Raw genomic sequence first — 14,908 nt, 5'->3', positions numbered from 1 at the left:
AACAAAGGTTTTATTTTCCAACATGAAAACAAACATAACAGAGTGCTAGTGCACAAACAATAACCGACAATGATAATGGATGAGAGGGGAACTTAAATACACAGATCAAGACAAGGACAACAGGTGACGGTTATGATGATGAGGAGCAGGTGATGATGAGGAGCAGGTGCAGGTGATGACGACAGATGGTGAATGTGATGAAGACAGAAGGTGAATGTGATGAAGGTGAATGTGACACCAATATCACTGAAACATTTGTGTGTGTGTGTGTGTGTGTGTGTGTGTGTAGCATTATTGTGTGTAGCATATGTAGCAAGTATGCATTATTGAGTTAACATGGAAACACTGGTTTGCTTTAGTGCAGAAAACTGGTCAAAATCATGAGGTTTAAAGTGAAAGTGAGCCAATAAGTGGTCTTCTACTGCCCTCTGCTGGCCATTCTACTTATTAATTAAAATTTTCCACATGTGCTTGCATTTATACTTGAATACACACTAAAAATCACTTATATAGCAATAACTATTATAACACAATCATATTTTGTCAGTGTTAATCACTTTATTTGCACTGACACTTCAAATAATTGCTAGTAATGTGGTAAATCATGGTAAATCATGGTTAACTATGCTGTGTGTGTGTGTGTGTGTGTGTGTGTGTGTGTGTGTGTGTGTGTGTGTGTGTGTGTGTGTGTGTGTGTGTGTAAGCATGCATTGAGTTAACATGGATAAACTGGTTTGCTTTAGTGCAGAAAACTGGTTTAAAGTGAAAGTGAGCCAATAAGTGGTCTTCTACTGCCCTCTGCTGGCCATTCTACTTATTAATGAAATATTTCAACATGTGCTTGCATTCATACTTGAATACACACTAAAAAAATCACTTATATAGCAATAACTATTATAACACAATCATATTTTGTCAGTGTTAATCACTTTATTTGCACTGACACTTCAAATAATTGCTAGTAATGTGATAAATCAGGCTAGAAACATGGTAAATCAAAGTAAATAATACTAGATTGTCGTTTATCTCCTGGTAAATAATACTAGAACGTGGTATATCATGGTAAATCATGGTTAACTATGCTGTGTGTGTATGTGTGTGTGTGTGTGTGTGTGTGTGTGTGTGTGTGTGTGTGTGTGTGTGTGTGTGTGTGTGTGTGTGTGTGTGTGTGTGTGTGTGTGTAAGCATGCATTGAGTTAACATGGATAAACTGGTTTGCTTTAGTGCAGAAAACTGGTTTAAAGTGAAAGTGAGCCAATAAGTGGTCTTCTAGTGCCCTCTGCTGGCCATTCTACTTAATAATGAAATATTTTACATGTGCTTTTGCATTCATACTTGGACACACACTAAAAATCACGTATATAACTAACTATTATAACACAATAATATTTTGTCAGTGTTCATCACCTCATTTGCACTGACACTTCACATAATTGCTAGTAATGTGGTTAATCATGCTAGAAACATTGTAAATCATAGTAAATAATACTGAAATGAGGTGTATCAAGGTAAATCATGCTAGAATCCTAATAAATCATTCTGGAACATGGTATATGATAGTAAATCATGCTAGAATCATATTAAATCATTCTAGAATGTGGCAAATCGTTGTGGGAGGAGCCTATTTTACTCAAATGGCTATAACTCAAGAAGTAAATGAGATATCTTCACCAAACTCAGTACACATGTGTATGGGTTCAATTTGAGGTCACAGTAAACAATTTTATGGAGATCGGACCATAGGTGGCGCCATAACTGTTAAAAAGCTTTAAAACAATATATATCCCATGGCAAATTGCCTGTATTGGCTGTAAATGGTCTTTTCCATCTATTATGTCAGTGGTTACATGCTTGCTAAATAAATCTTAATAACTTTTGATGCTTTTGTGCTTAAATGCCTTAAAGGCCTTAACTGCTTGAACCCCGATAAATGCTGCTTGCAGCTTTAATTATTATTGTCATTGCTTTTGCTGTATGTTGCATGACTTTTTTATACGAGCAAAACTACGATTAGGATAACAAAAATACAACATTAGAGAACAAGTGTATGGAGGACCACAAGTGTCATGGAAATAGTAATAAAGCATTTAATTAATGAATAACCAATTGCACAGTAAAAATAGGCATTAATACATTTGCTTACCCATTAATTCATTAAAATAACCATTGTAAAGCAAAATACAATTGCAAAGTAATTCATTTTTAAAAATTTTATTGAATAAAAGCAATTATAAAAAATAATTTATAGATGAAATATTAATCCATTAATAAATGATTCAAATTAAAAAGGGATTTACAAAAAAAAAAACAGCATTTAAGAATACATCAGTGAATTCGTAAATAAATAGTGGAATTTCAAAATACAATTTAAAAGGGAAATAAGTAATTGAACCATTTATTTATGTAGGCCTATTAATATTTCACTTATAAAGTCTTTCATTTCTATTTATTACTAGGGATAAAGGGCTTTTAACCCTTTTAAATTTAAGCCATCTTTATTTATGAGATCTTATATTTCCATATAACATCTTTATTATAGGCTACCTTATATTTTAAATATTATATTTCTGCGTAAAACTATTTCATATTCCTTAGCCTATTTAACGCTGGTGAGAACGTGCAGCGGCGTGAATGTGGCGTCATGTGAGGAGAGTGCAGCGAGCAGTTATTTGACTATCATCGCAGTATGAAAAATGAGCACGCCGGGACACATTAAGGGGTTATTCAAAGGAGATTTCTAATGAGAGCGGTGTTTCATTTCAATGTAATGGATCACCGGACTGTTCTGCAGGTGTTTCTCTACTTTCTGCTCGTGACTGTGCGCTCAGAAGTGCAGAAAGATTTTTCCGAAGAATGCCGTGAATTTTTGTATATGGGCACCGCCCCACGGGGTCTGGAGAACCGGTCACTTAAAAAGATCTGTCAGCGTTACAACGGAATGCCTCGGTATGTCAGTCTGTACGATGTGGTGGATCACATCCCGGTGTATTCTGCCTACACCTTCAAACGCTCCGACGGCTTCAAGAAGGTTGACGTTCCTTGGATGTACGAGCCTCAGGTAAACAGTTTGGTGAAGTTGAACTTTAGTAAAGTTTTAAAGTGTAGTGTAGTCTCAATGTATAAAAAAGGCACAATGTGAATTCTCTTCAACACCCAGCTGAGGAAAAAAAACAACAACAACAACACACAAACCAGCTTAAACTGGTTCTTCTAGTCTTATCTGGTCTCCCAGCCTGGTCTGTTGGCTGGTTTTAGATTAGTTTTGGACACTATTCTGGTGGTCAGACTGCCGAACAACTAAATCAGTTAAACACCATCTTAGCCAAGGTGTGAGACCAATTTAAACCAGCTAAAACTAGCAACCATCTTAGACTGGTTTAAGCTGTAGGGTAAGTTGCTGTAATTTGCTGGTCTAAGATGGTCTCCCAGCTTGACTAAATGAAAAGTGCCAAACAATCAAGACAAGACAATCAAACAATCTTAGGCTGGTTGTAGATATTTTTTTCAAATGGTAAATATTTTATGCACCTACTCTTTAAATAGTGTGTCTCTCTACGCACACAGCTCTCCACAACATCGGACTCTGGTGAGATGCAGCCATTCCCTCCAAATGTCCACGGCAGTTTTGCAGACACCCAGGCCATCTTGGAAGACTACTCAAACACTGTCGATTTCGAGCGAGGTCATTTGAACCCCGATGAGCACCAGGCTCACCCCGATGACAAGGCGGCCACATACACCCTGACCAATGTGGTCCCACAGGTCCGCGAGTTCAACATTGGCCACTGGAAAAACCACGAGCACATCATCCGCCGTCGACTCAACAACTACTGCCGCGGTACGGCATACATAGTCACTGGGGTCACCACATCTGGAAGGATGATCCGTAGATACAACATCGACCGAGTGGCCGTCCCTACCTACCTGTGGTCGGCATACTGCTGCGTAGACTACGATCACAACGCCCCGTTTGACGAACGATCCAAATTCCCGGCCTTCGCATCCCAAGGCCTCAACGAGAAAGGAGGACCGGAGGTCATAGAGATGTCCGTGCAGCAACTGGAAGATTTTTTGAAGAGGAACACCTTTGTGGACAAGAGGTTTCAGATTTTCTTTGAGAATTGTGAGCCTAATAATGTCATAATGACTGGCAAGACTTAGGTGTCTTTAAGTTACTTGTCGATCCTGTTGAAATTCATATACACATTTTCATATCTTTCAGCTGGTACAGTTGTGTTCTGTAGAATAGTCTACCATACACTCTTACATTTAGAATTTAGATTTAGAATAAGGGTTTTACAACCTGATGGCACAGAAAAATACTTTTTAGGTTCCACAGAAAACATTCTCAGTTCTTTAGAAAATCATTGACGGTACTAAAATTATTGTTGGTTGAGTTACCTGGTTGCCTTAAACAGGGTTCATCTACATTTTTTATTTGAGTTAATACTATGAAGTAGATTGGTTTAATAAAAAGAAACTATAAATATAATGTCATCTGAACCACATTAATGATCTAAGTTGATTTGACAAAAGATAAAAAGTTGCGATAACAAATTATGAAAATAATATTTGTGTAACATTCAAAAGTTTGGGGTCATTAAGATTTTTGAATAAAGTCTATTATGTTCATTTATTTGATTAATAATGCAGTAAAAACAGTAATTTGTGAAATATTAATATAATTGAAAATAACTATTTTCTATTTTAATATACTTTTAATTCATGTAATTTATTCCTGTTATTCCTTTGCCATCCAAATCCGAATTTACATCATCATTAGTCCCAGTCTTCCTTGTCCTTCAGAAATCATTCTAATATGCTGATTTAAAAAAAATAATAATAATAATATGCTGATTTGCTGCACAAGAAATATGTATTATTATTATTATCAATGTTGAAAACAGTTGTGCTCAGTGTTTGGCACTTCTAGTGTACTCTCACGTACCGGCACTCCTCACATGTTACTCTTGACTGCCCACCTGACCCCAAACTTTTGGACGGTAGTGTATGTGCTTTAAAGAACCCAGATATTATTGGATATAACACTATTTACTTTTCATCATTTTTTTGTTGTTTGTTTGTTTGATTTGAAGGGTAAAATCTGTATCAATTTCTTTTAGCCTTGATTGGTAGAATGCAGATTTAAGTTTCAGAGATATTTTAAATCTACAAATGAAGAATATTTATCCATGAGAGGACAGAAATTTAAGATAAAATGAGAGAGATAATGACTATAATCATATGGGGCCTCAGGAGTTTTATTTGGTCCATTAACTTCTTTATGAAACTGCAACAACTAATCTTTTCTCACTTGGTAATCATGTTTCTGACAATTTATCTGAATACTGTAACTCTTCTAAAATAAAAATTGACCACTTAATCTTCTCTCTGTGCTTGCAGTCTGTCAATAACCAATATAAAAAAAAAAACATGAAAACATGGGTCTACAACATAAAAGGCAGGTGTTCTGGATAAATATTTTCAAAATCAAACAACAAATGAAGCTGATATCAAACTCATATTGCTTGATCAATTTAATATGTTGTTAGGGGGTAGAAAGAAAAGAAAAGTTTTACTGAAGATATAGTTTCATCAGCAGAAGTCAGCTTCAAGACTCACACAGGAGATCGTAGGCCGTCCCGCTTACAGTTACAAAGATCTCAGCAGCTATACCCTTCACCAAGGTCTAAGCTATGTCCTTGCTTCAGGTTGAATGAGTCTCATTGGCTAAGAAAAAGATAAACAGTAATTGTCCACACATATACAGATAGACTGAAGCATATCTGCATCGATTAGGCAGCTGAAACTCGGACCCTGAAGTTAGGCACGTCGTGACCTTCCAGGTCGCAGATTTGGGTTGCTGGGCGCCAACATGTCCAGAACAACAACAATGCCAGTGGTTCCTTAACCTGTAACCAAGAAGACTAACACACCGACACACAGCTTTTCCAAGGTTGGATTTGGCCAGGCTCTAACTATAAACGGGAGAGTCGTCTCAAAACATCAGGATAATGTGTTCTTTCTCAAGGAGAGCTATTAGTCTAACTGGAAAGTAAGGCTTTAACAAAGAAATGGTCCCTTAAACTATTGGCTTCAATGACCCGTTAACACGTTGAAGACCTTTCTCAAACACAAAACCAGTCCTTATTTCATTTCTGGAAGCCGGGATAAATAGGCAAGCACTGTTACTGCATTCAGATATCAAATACTGACATTAAAGAATATATGAAAAGAACATTTCAGTGATCACACTGGTAACTTCTATAACAAAATAAAATCTCCAGAGAAGTCATTCAACTCATTTGATATTTAGAAGGAAAAATATTGATTATAATCAGTCATTACATATCCATTGAAGCAGCAGTGGATTCCAATCCACCCCCTTCAATGAACACTGTCTACTGATTCTCAAAGTAAAATGTTGCTTTTGTGTGTGCATGCAAGATAAACAATGGTATGAATATGAGATAGCTTGTGAAATATCAGACAAACAATTAAAAAGAAGGTGAACGGAGCCCCTTTCTTCCTAATCCCTTGTTCACACAGGACACAGACTCCATTCAGACAGGTTTATCACCTCTTCACACTCTACTGAGGACTGTTTGTTCTCTCACGATCGGGACTATAGAATAACCTGATTTACATGTTACAAGACAGCCGAGTCACCCATAAAGACGATTAGCTCTACAGAAAAGAGGACCTGCGTATACATTGTTCTGGGAATATGTGATAAGGTTTCTGCACAGTATTTGCCTGAACCATCTATCCCTCATTTTAATGATTACTCCTTCCAAAGAAAGCTGCTGGTTAATAAAAGAAGAAAAAGAAACCTTTTTTGATTAATATACGTATATATGTAGCCTATGTTTTCTTCTTTTATCTTCTTTTTCTTCTTCTCTTTTATATATATATATGTGTGTGTGTGTGTGTGTGTGTGTGTGGTCAGAACAATAAAATGCAGTGTCCGTAATGTAAGATGTCGAAGACAGTGCTACAGGGAGCCAGGAAAAACAGCTGATTGTCCTTGCATTTCCAAACCACGTGTAAATATATGTACCCCCAGACGTGTTCGAGAACTTGCAAATGCCTTGGTTAAAGAGCAGTGCCAGACTTAGTGATTTGGGGGCCAGGTATGAGGCCCCATCACACCAACTATGCGTTCGTTTACTTTCGTAACACTTATTCGCTGTCTCATATTTTGGAATATATTTACCCCTTCACAACATGTCTATGGAATTGTGCAAATTCAGCAATTAATTGAGTGAATAATACAGAAGTCTATACCTAACAACACAATATATAAATATTTTCTTGTATAATTAAAGGCCCGATTTCACAGACAGGGTTTAGATTAAGCCAGGATAAGGCCTTAGTTCAATTAGGGCATTTATGTAGCTTTTATAAACGTGCTCTAGAAAAAAAAGCATTTTGAGACAAAACAATGGCACTGACAAATTTTGAGATAAGACAGTGCAAGTTGCTTTCAGCTAAAAAACAGCTCAAACATTATATTCTGCATTTTAGTCTGGGACTATATCTTAAAAGAATAGTTCACTTTAAAATGAAAATTCTGTCATCATATACTCACCCTCATGTTGTTTCAAACCTGTATGAATTTCTTTCTTCTGCTGAACAGAAAGGAAGATATTTAGAAGAATATCAGTAACCAGGCAGTTTCTGGGTCCCATTGACTTCCATAGTAGGAAAAAAATATACTATGGAAGTCAATGGGACCCAGAAACTGTCTGGTTACTGATATTCTTGTAAATATCTTCCTTTCTGTTCAGCAGAAGAAAGAAATTCATACAGGTTTGAAACAACATGAGGGTGAGTATATGATGACAGAATTTTCATTTTAAAGTGAACTATTCCTTTAAGACTTTTGTCTTTGAAACAGGGGGATAATGATTTTTATTTACAACCAATTTAATAATTTGAAACTAAACATTTTATCATTTTGTAATTTATAATATTCAAATTCTTAATGGATTATATAGCCAAGTGCTCTTCTCTTATAATCACTAAAAACTCACTTCAGTTCATCGTGATCTAACAAAGTTCTGCTAAAATGAATTAAACTGTTTACACTGCACAATGATCTCTTATTTACGTCGCGTCTACTACGCTTTGTTTATAATGAGAGGATTCACGAGCATGCAGAATCCAGTACTAAAAAAAAAAAAAACACACTGGCGTTTTGAGAAGTGAGTGGATTATGCCTAAATTAAACACCTCTGATCGGCCAATGCGTTCAAGAAATCAACAGACATGTCTGCGATTGGCTACACTGCTCACCACTGCAAAACACATTGGAAATAGACACTTTCGACGCTCTTTGTTTAGTTTATGTCTCAGTTCTTAAATCTTTTGTGTTCATACAAATATTTACACGTTAAGAAATTTGCTGGAGAAAAAGCAGTTGAAATTGAGAGGGTGCTTGTGCTTCTTTAAAATAGCAACGTGAAAATGTGTCAGAATGTTAGTGTTGTAGGCTATCCTTGTATCCTTCACCTGGAGGACAGGCGTAAAGCTGTTTCGCTCTCCTCGTTTAGGCAAAGTCTCACTAGTTCTGTTTTGCTTATCTAGTCAGAGCTATTCAAAGGAACCAGCTTCGACTTTCTCTCACTTGCTCACTCTATCAAAGAAACACTCGCGTGAGACCGTCAGTAAGCTCCTTTGACTAAAATGCATCCCTCAGTCATCCTTCTGGCCCTTGTCATCACAGTGTGGCTCTCTGAACACCGGGGAACTGCAACCGTGGTTGACGACTTCAACCATGTTGAGAGATGCAAGGACTCGCTGTATATGGGCACCCCACCGCGCGGCTTCAGAGATGTCAGTCTCAAGAAGATCTGCCAGCGCTATGCTGACAAACCCAGATTCGTGACCCTGTACGACCCCAAAAACCGCATTCCAGTTTACTCTGCGTACTCCTTCAAGAAAACAGAGGGTGATCGGCGTGTGGACTACCCCTGGATGTATGAGCCTCAGGTATGAATCACACTCACGAAATAATATCTACACAAAGCTGTCACTGGGGCAGCACCCTTTTAAAACGAACTAATATCACAACTTTTTATCTTTTATCAAATCAACTTTAATGCGGTTAAGATAACATAATATTTTGAGTTACTTCATTGTATTACCTCAAATTTTCAATTTCAGTGAACTAAAATGTTTGAGGCAATCAGTTAACTTTAAGTTAAACCAACAAAAAAAATGGTCACACTTTATTTTAAGGTGTCTTTGTAATTATACATTTAAGTACTGAGTAATATTAAGCAACTACATTTACTTAATGTACTATAGGGTTAGGATTAGGGTTTGGTTTAGGGTTATTTGCATGTAGTTATGCATAATTTATAATTATTACTTGTAACATATGTAACAATTACACTGTAAAATAGAGTGTTACCTATTTGGTAGCACTTTATTTTACAATCCTGTTCCCCATGTACATACTATGAACTTATTGTATGTAATTACAGTAATTGCAATAACTAGGTACTAACCATGAACCTTCTCCTAAACCTAACCTTAGTTATCTTATATTATCCAGTATGTTCTTAGGAAAGTACACTGTAAGTACTGTAAAATAAAGTGCAACCAAATTACAAGTGTTTAATTTTTGGAATCCGATTACGTAATCCGGATTACATATAATCAGTTACTACCCATCATGTACAATTTAGGTACACTTTAGTACTAATATGTACCTTTAAAGTGCGAATATGCACCGTTTATGGGGTACAAAGGTGTAGGAAATGGTACCGTCCCAGACAGTGACACCTTTGTAGGCCTACCTTTTCTTTCTAAGAGTGTGTGGAATGGCTTTCTTTGTTATGATTTTAATGAAGTGGTGTCCTACTTTCCCAGCTTGCAGAGCTTGATGGGAATGGGAACATGTTGCCGTTCCCCACCGGATACTTGCACATGAAGTTTGAGGACAGCCAGGCGGTTTTGGATGACTACTCCGACGTGGTTCTGTACGAGCGAGGCCATCTGAATCCAGACCAGCACCAGTCAGACCCCCAGGACCGAGCAGCAACCTACACCCTCACCAACGTCGTGCCAGAAATCCGCGAGTTCAACATCGGTCCGTGGCGCCAATACGAAGAGCGCATCCGCGTGCGCCTCAACAACTTCTGCCGGGGCACAGCCTACATCGTAACTGGGGTTACCACTACCGGAAACATGATCCGACGCAACAACCAGGACCGTGTCGGCATCCCCGAAGATGTGTGGTCTGCCTACTGCTGCACCGAGTACGACCGGAACGCGCCACACGTCGTGCGCGTCCTCTTCCCGACCCAAGCGGCCCTCGCCAAGAATGCAAAGGAGGGGAACACAGTCCAAGAGCTCTCAGTGCTGGATCTGGAGAGTTACCTGACAAACAGAATGGCTGTAGACAAGAATTTCCAGCTGTTCTATGATAACTGCATCTCACCTTCACCTCTTCCTCCAAACCTTCATCATAGCAACTGATCCAACCTGCCTTCAGCTTATAGCTTTGGTTGTGGTTTCGTTTTTCTTGCTTTCTTCTTTCCTGTAGCTTCGCCATGTATTTCATTATAGAAAAAGAGTTGAAATAACAACTAAATTTGACAATCTGCAGAATGTCACATTTAGTGGATTGCAATATTACACACTACTTCAAAAGCTTGGGGTCAGTAAGATTTAAAAAAAATAAAATTGTTTTCAACACTGATAATAATAAATGTTTTTTGAGCACCAAATCAGCATATTTGAATGATTTCTGAAGGATCATGTGACACTGAAGACTGGAGCAATGATGCTGAAAATTCAGCTTTGCATCACTAGAATAAATATATTTTAAAATATATTCAAATAGAAAAGTTATATTACATTTTAAACACTTGATCGCATAAAATATCTTTTTCTAAACTTACCAGCCCCTAACTTTTAAACGTTAGTGTATATGCCTAAAATATTTTTAATTCATTATTCATATTTTGCGAATACTTAAGGGAAATTTGTCATGTTACGCTTTGAAAATGATTTTGTCTGTACATTTTTTTCCTGTCAGCTCTCTGCTTACAACTATTTTAATGCTTTTATCTTAACATTAATCATCCTATATATGCACAGAGTAATCGTGACAAAGTGCCTCAGTTTGCATATAAATGCTACGTAATTCACTGATACCACCTGAAGTTCTAGTTTGTGTTTTTTTAAGGATGAACAGGTGGTATATCTTTAAAAAAAAAACCTGACATGTCACATTTTTCCATCCTTGTTTTTTCAATATAACATGACTGATACAAACCAATAAAAACCTAAGGACAATTCTAGTCGAATTTCATCATTACCCCCACTTGAACACAATTTTACACAATTAATATCAGGAATAATTTTCATTATTACATGGCTTGGCTGAATTCCAATGTAGAATGCGGTCCGATATTTCTTGTTATACCATGGTCTGGGTGAATACTCCATTCTGATTGGCTGCAGGGTGTCCATTAAAAAGTGATAATGTACACCTAGGAAAGGCGTCCCGTCAATTTGCCTGATGACAGTTCTAAATGATTGCGCTGGCTCAAACTCACTGATCAATTGCTGCGGTCGGGTCGCTGTGGCCACGTTGCTTGGCAACGCCTGTATACGGGAGATATTAAATAGTGCGCTCGACTTAATAAAAACCCTCACGATTTTTACTCTAAAACACATTAAAGTATTATTAATTGATTAAATATGTCTTTCTTTCGTAAGGGACCATGGTATAAGCGGGTTAATGCCCTTCGAGGTGTCCATTGTCAGGTATTAATGGACTTCGGTTCACGCCTCGCCGTCGTCCATTAATACCTGATAATGGACACCTCGTCGGGCATTAACCCTTACATAACAGACGACCGCTGCGATGTAGGCTATAACAGACCGTTGCCATGAAAAACAGCGCGTTGCTATGGACGCGGAACGGACTATTTTCTTTGGCGGAAGCAATACAATCGTTTTTAAATTAGGGCTGTCAAAAGATTAATCGCGATTAATCGCATCCAAAATAAAAGATTGTGTTTAAATAATATATGTGTGTGTACTGTGTATAATTAAATTTGTATATATGAATACACACACATGCTTGTATATATTTAAGAAAAATGTGTAATTTTTATATAAAAAAATTATATTTATATATAATATAAATATATACAGTATATGTATGCAAATATTTCTTAAATATATACATACATGTGTGTGTATTTATATATACAAAATAATTATACACAGTACACACACATGTAAACACAAACTTTTATTTTGGATGCGATTAATCGCGATTAATCTTTTGACAGCCCTATTTTAAATCAATAAACTCCTTTTTAAATCAATAATTCGTGTCAAATTATTTATTTATTTTGTAGGTAGCCATGTAATAAGCGGGATAATGTATAGAGAGGCGCTCCGCTTTCGCTGTTCAGCCTGTCGGGGTTGTTATTCGCTATAACAACTGCCTCTCTATACATTATCCCTTACGTAACAGACACTGTATCAAATCAATATAACATTGTGAGAAACAGGAAGAGAATGGGTTATGAAGAGAATTGATTATCATTATGATCTCTTTAAATCAGATTAAGAAAACACAGTGAAAGTGTCTCCATCTCTCTTTCACCAATGTTCAGTTGATCAGTTTATAATTTTAGGACTAAAAACGGCATTTTGTCAGTTCTAGACAGTCCAAATGTCCGGTCATCATTCTAAGGATGAAAAGGATAAGAATGGCATGGTAAAAGATGTGAAGAGTAGATGAATTTGGAAGATAGTTGTTAGCCTGTGCACATTTGCAATGACGGTGGTTTATAAAGGGCCTTGAAAACTAGAAATGGTCATACAAGAACATCTGCCCACGTCATGCTGTTATTCTGTACGACCTACAATTCCATGATGATAGAATAAATGGCTTCCAACACTTACAGAAAAGGAACTGTAAGGAAATGCAGCCTTTATGAAAGTCCACAATAATTCCCAGGTCACATATAGGACAAGTCTTCAATGATTGACTACTGGAAACGTAATACTATCTAAGTGAGATTAGCAAATTTGGGTGATATTCCTTTCATTTCTTAAGGCTGTAATCTAATCTCAGAGAGACACAAATGAGGATGGATATGCAAATGAAGCTGACAAGGCTGAATAAGCCTTAACTCTCCTCTCTCTCTATCACATATTCTCCTTTGTATTCCTTTCTGTAAATTGTCTTTGGTTAATATTATTACTGTCGTTGTAATTTTGCGTCTATAGTGCCAGCAATGGTGAATGAACTCAAGGAAATAAAAAAATATATGATTTTTTCTTTCTTAGCTGCTGGTTTCTGTGCAAGATGGAAGTACTATGGAGTCTGTTCTGAAAGACTTTGCACATGTGGCCCAATGTAAATGATCCCAGATCAGGAAAACACACCTTTGTATCAGGTGCCTTCTATCTCCCTAACTATTACAGAGCCTCAGGCCAGGGACTTTAACACATGTCCCTCAGTCTAAAATCAACATGGGGTCCAAATATACAACATCCGAGTCGCAATAAGGTGCTCAGAAGGCACTAGTGCTAAGAAAGACCCCAGGGCCCGGCCCATTATCCATGCTTGAGTAGTGCAACCCATTTCTACAGCTGTGACCAAACCTGGACCAAACGATGCATGGCTGGCTGTAGTTCAGTATTTGTACACTAGATGGTGCTGCTGTCAAACTAAAAACATACCACAATCTTGACATTTTTCCAGTTAGAAGAAACATTTTTGAATAAATCTTGAATAATATCAGTTTAATAAGTTTTGGAAAATCGTAAAACATTAAATAGTCGTATAAATGAGCTGGTTTAAGCGGGTCTGCTGTTTTTCCCCCCTCAACAAGGCCTATGATTTAATATATTTGTTTATAATTGTAGGTCTATTCATACAGTCACCATATAAAAGTGCTTCTAGGAACGTTTAACAAGTTTGCCCTCAAACTTGAGTTCAGCGCTGGAATACTATCAGGACGCACGAGGAACAGGGTCGTGCACGAGATCAGGCTAGTCTGCAGACTGTGCAAAAAAAGAACATAAAAGTCGGACTTAAGAACATTATGCATCGTAAAAATGCATAATGTTATGCAAACGGATGCAATCGTTTTCAGGTAAGATTTTTATCTAAAGTGGAGCTAAATTTAAACAAAAAATTTGATGTCTCGCGTTTGAATCCATGCCGGTCAAACAATTCTCGTTGCATTCCCTTGTTGTTAAGAATCATTTTATTTTAAAGTTTACAATATAGGCATATAAACTATTTTATCATTTTGCTTTTCTTGTGTGTGTGAAAACGTGACATACTGTCATTCAAAAGTTTGAGGCATGTAAGATTTTAAATTAGAGAAATTAATAGGCCGACTATTATTCAGCAAGGACGCATTAAATTGATCAACAGTGACAGCAAGGACATTTATAATGTTACAAAAGATTTCTATTTCACAGAAATGCTGTTCTTTTGACCTTCTTATTCAATAAAGAATCCTGAAAAAAAATGTATCACCGTTTCCACAAAAATATGAACTGTTTTCCAAATTGGTAATAAAATAACGAAACGATATCAATCGATTGGGGATGTGATCAATCGATTTGTTCGACTTGAAGTAGCGCTTCGCAGACCGATCGGTGTATGACATCACTCGCTCTCGCAGTACTTTGATTTCATACAGATACACTGATTGGTCTGCGCAGCACTGCTTCAAGTGAACACACCTACTCACTTGCCAGTTGCCACCATCTACTGCAACCAGCAGGAAGTGATTCAGTGAATTAATCTTTTTAGTAGGCCTATACCTACAAATTAAAGGGATAGTTCACCCAAAACTCACCCCCAAGCCATCCTAGGTATATGACTTTCTTCTTTCAGCCGGACACAATCGGA

At 37.1% G+C, this 14,908-nt stretch overlaps 2 protein-coding genes across 2 annotated transcripts; both read left to right on the top strand.

Moving 5' to 3' along the window:
• Positions 1-2,627: 2,627 nt before the first annotated feature.
• Positions 2,628-4,643, top strand: LOC308683252 (endonuclease domain-containing 1 protein). The gene is made up of 2 exons (XM_081353608.1): positions 2,628-3,058; positions 3,565-4,643. Exons 1-2 carry the CDS (start codon positions 2,741-2,743, stop codon positions 4,159-4,161), a joined length of 915 nt encoding a protein of 304 aa, XP_081209734.1. The 5' UTR covers positions 2,628-2,740; the 3' UTR covers positions 4,162-4,643.
• A 3,838-nt stretch (positions 4,644-8,481) lies between these two features.
• On the top strand, positions 8,482-10,741 carry LOC308683563 (endonuclease domain-containing 1 protein). Its single transcript, XM_081354048.1, has 2 exons — positions 8,482-8,994; positions 9,880-10,741. The coding sequence occupies exons 1-2, from the start codon at positions 8,689-8,691 to the stop codon at positions 10,486-10,488; spliced, it is 915 nt and encodes a 304-aa protein (XP_081210174.1). The 5' UTR covers positions 8,482-8,688; the 3' UTR covers positions 10,489-10,741.
• The last annotated feature ends 4,167 nt before the right edge of the window (positions 10,742-14,908 follow it).

This window comes from Scardinius erythrophthalmus (genome assembly GCF_964197995.2).
Source record: "Scardinius erythrophthalmus genome assembly, chromosome: 23".
Classification (NCBI taxonomy): Eukaryota; Metazoa; Chordata; class Actinopteri; order Cypriniformes; family Leuciscidae; genus Scardinius; species Scardinius erythrophthalmus.
Note: the sequence above shows the minus strand (reverse complement) of the source record. Positions and strands in the feature narration are given on the sequence as shown.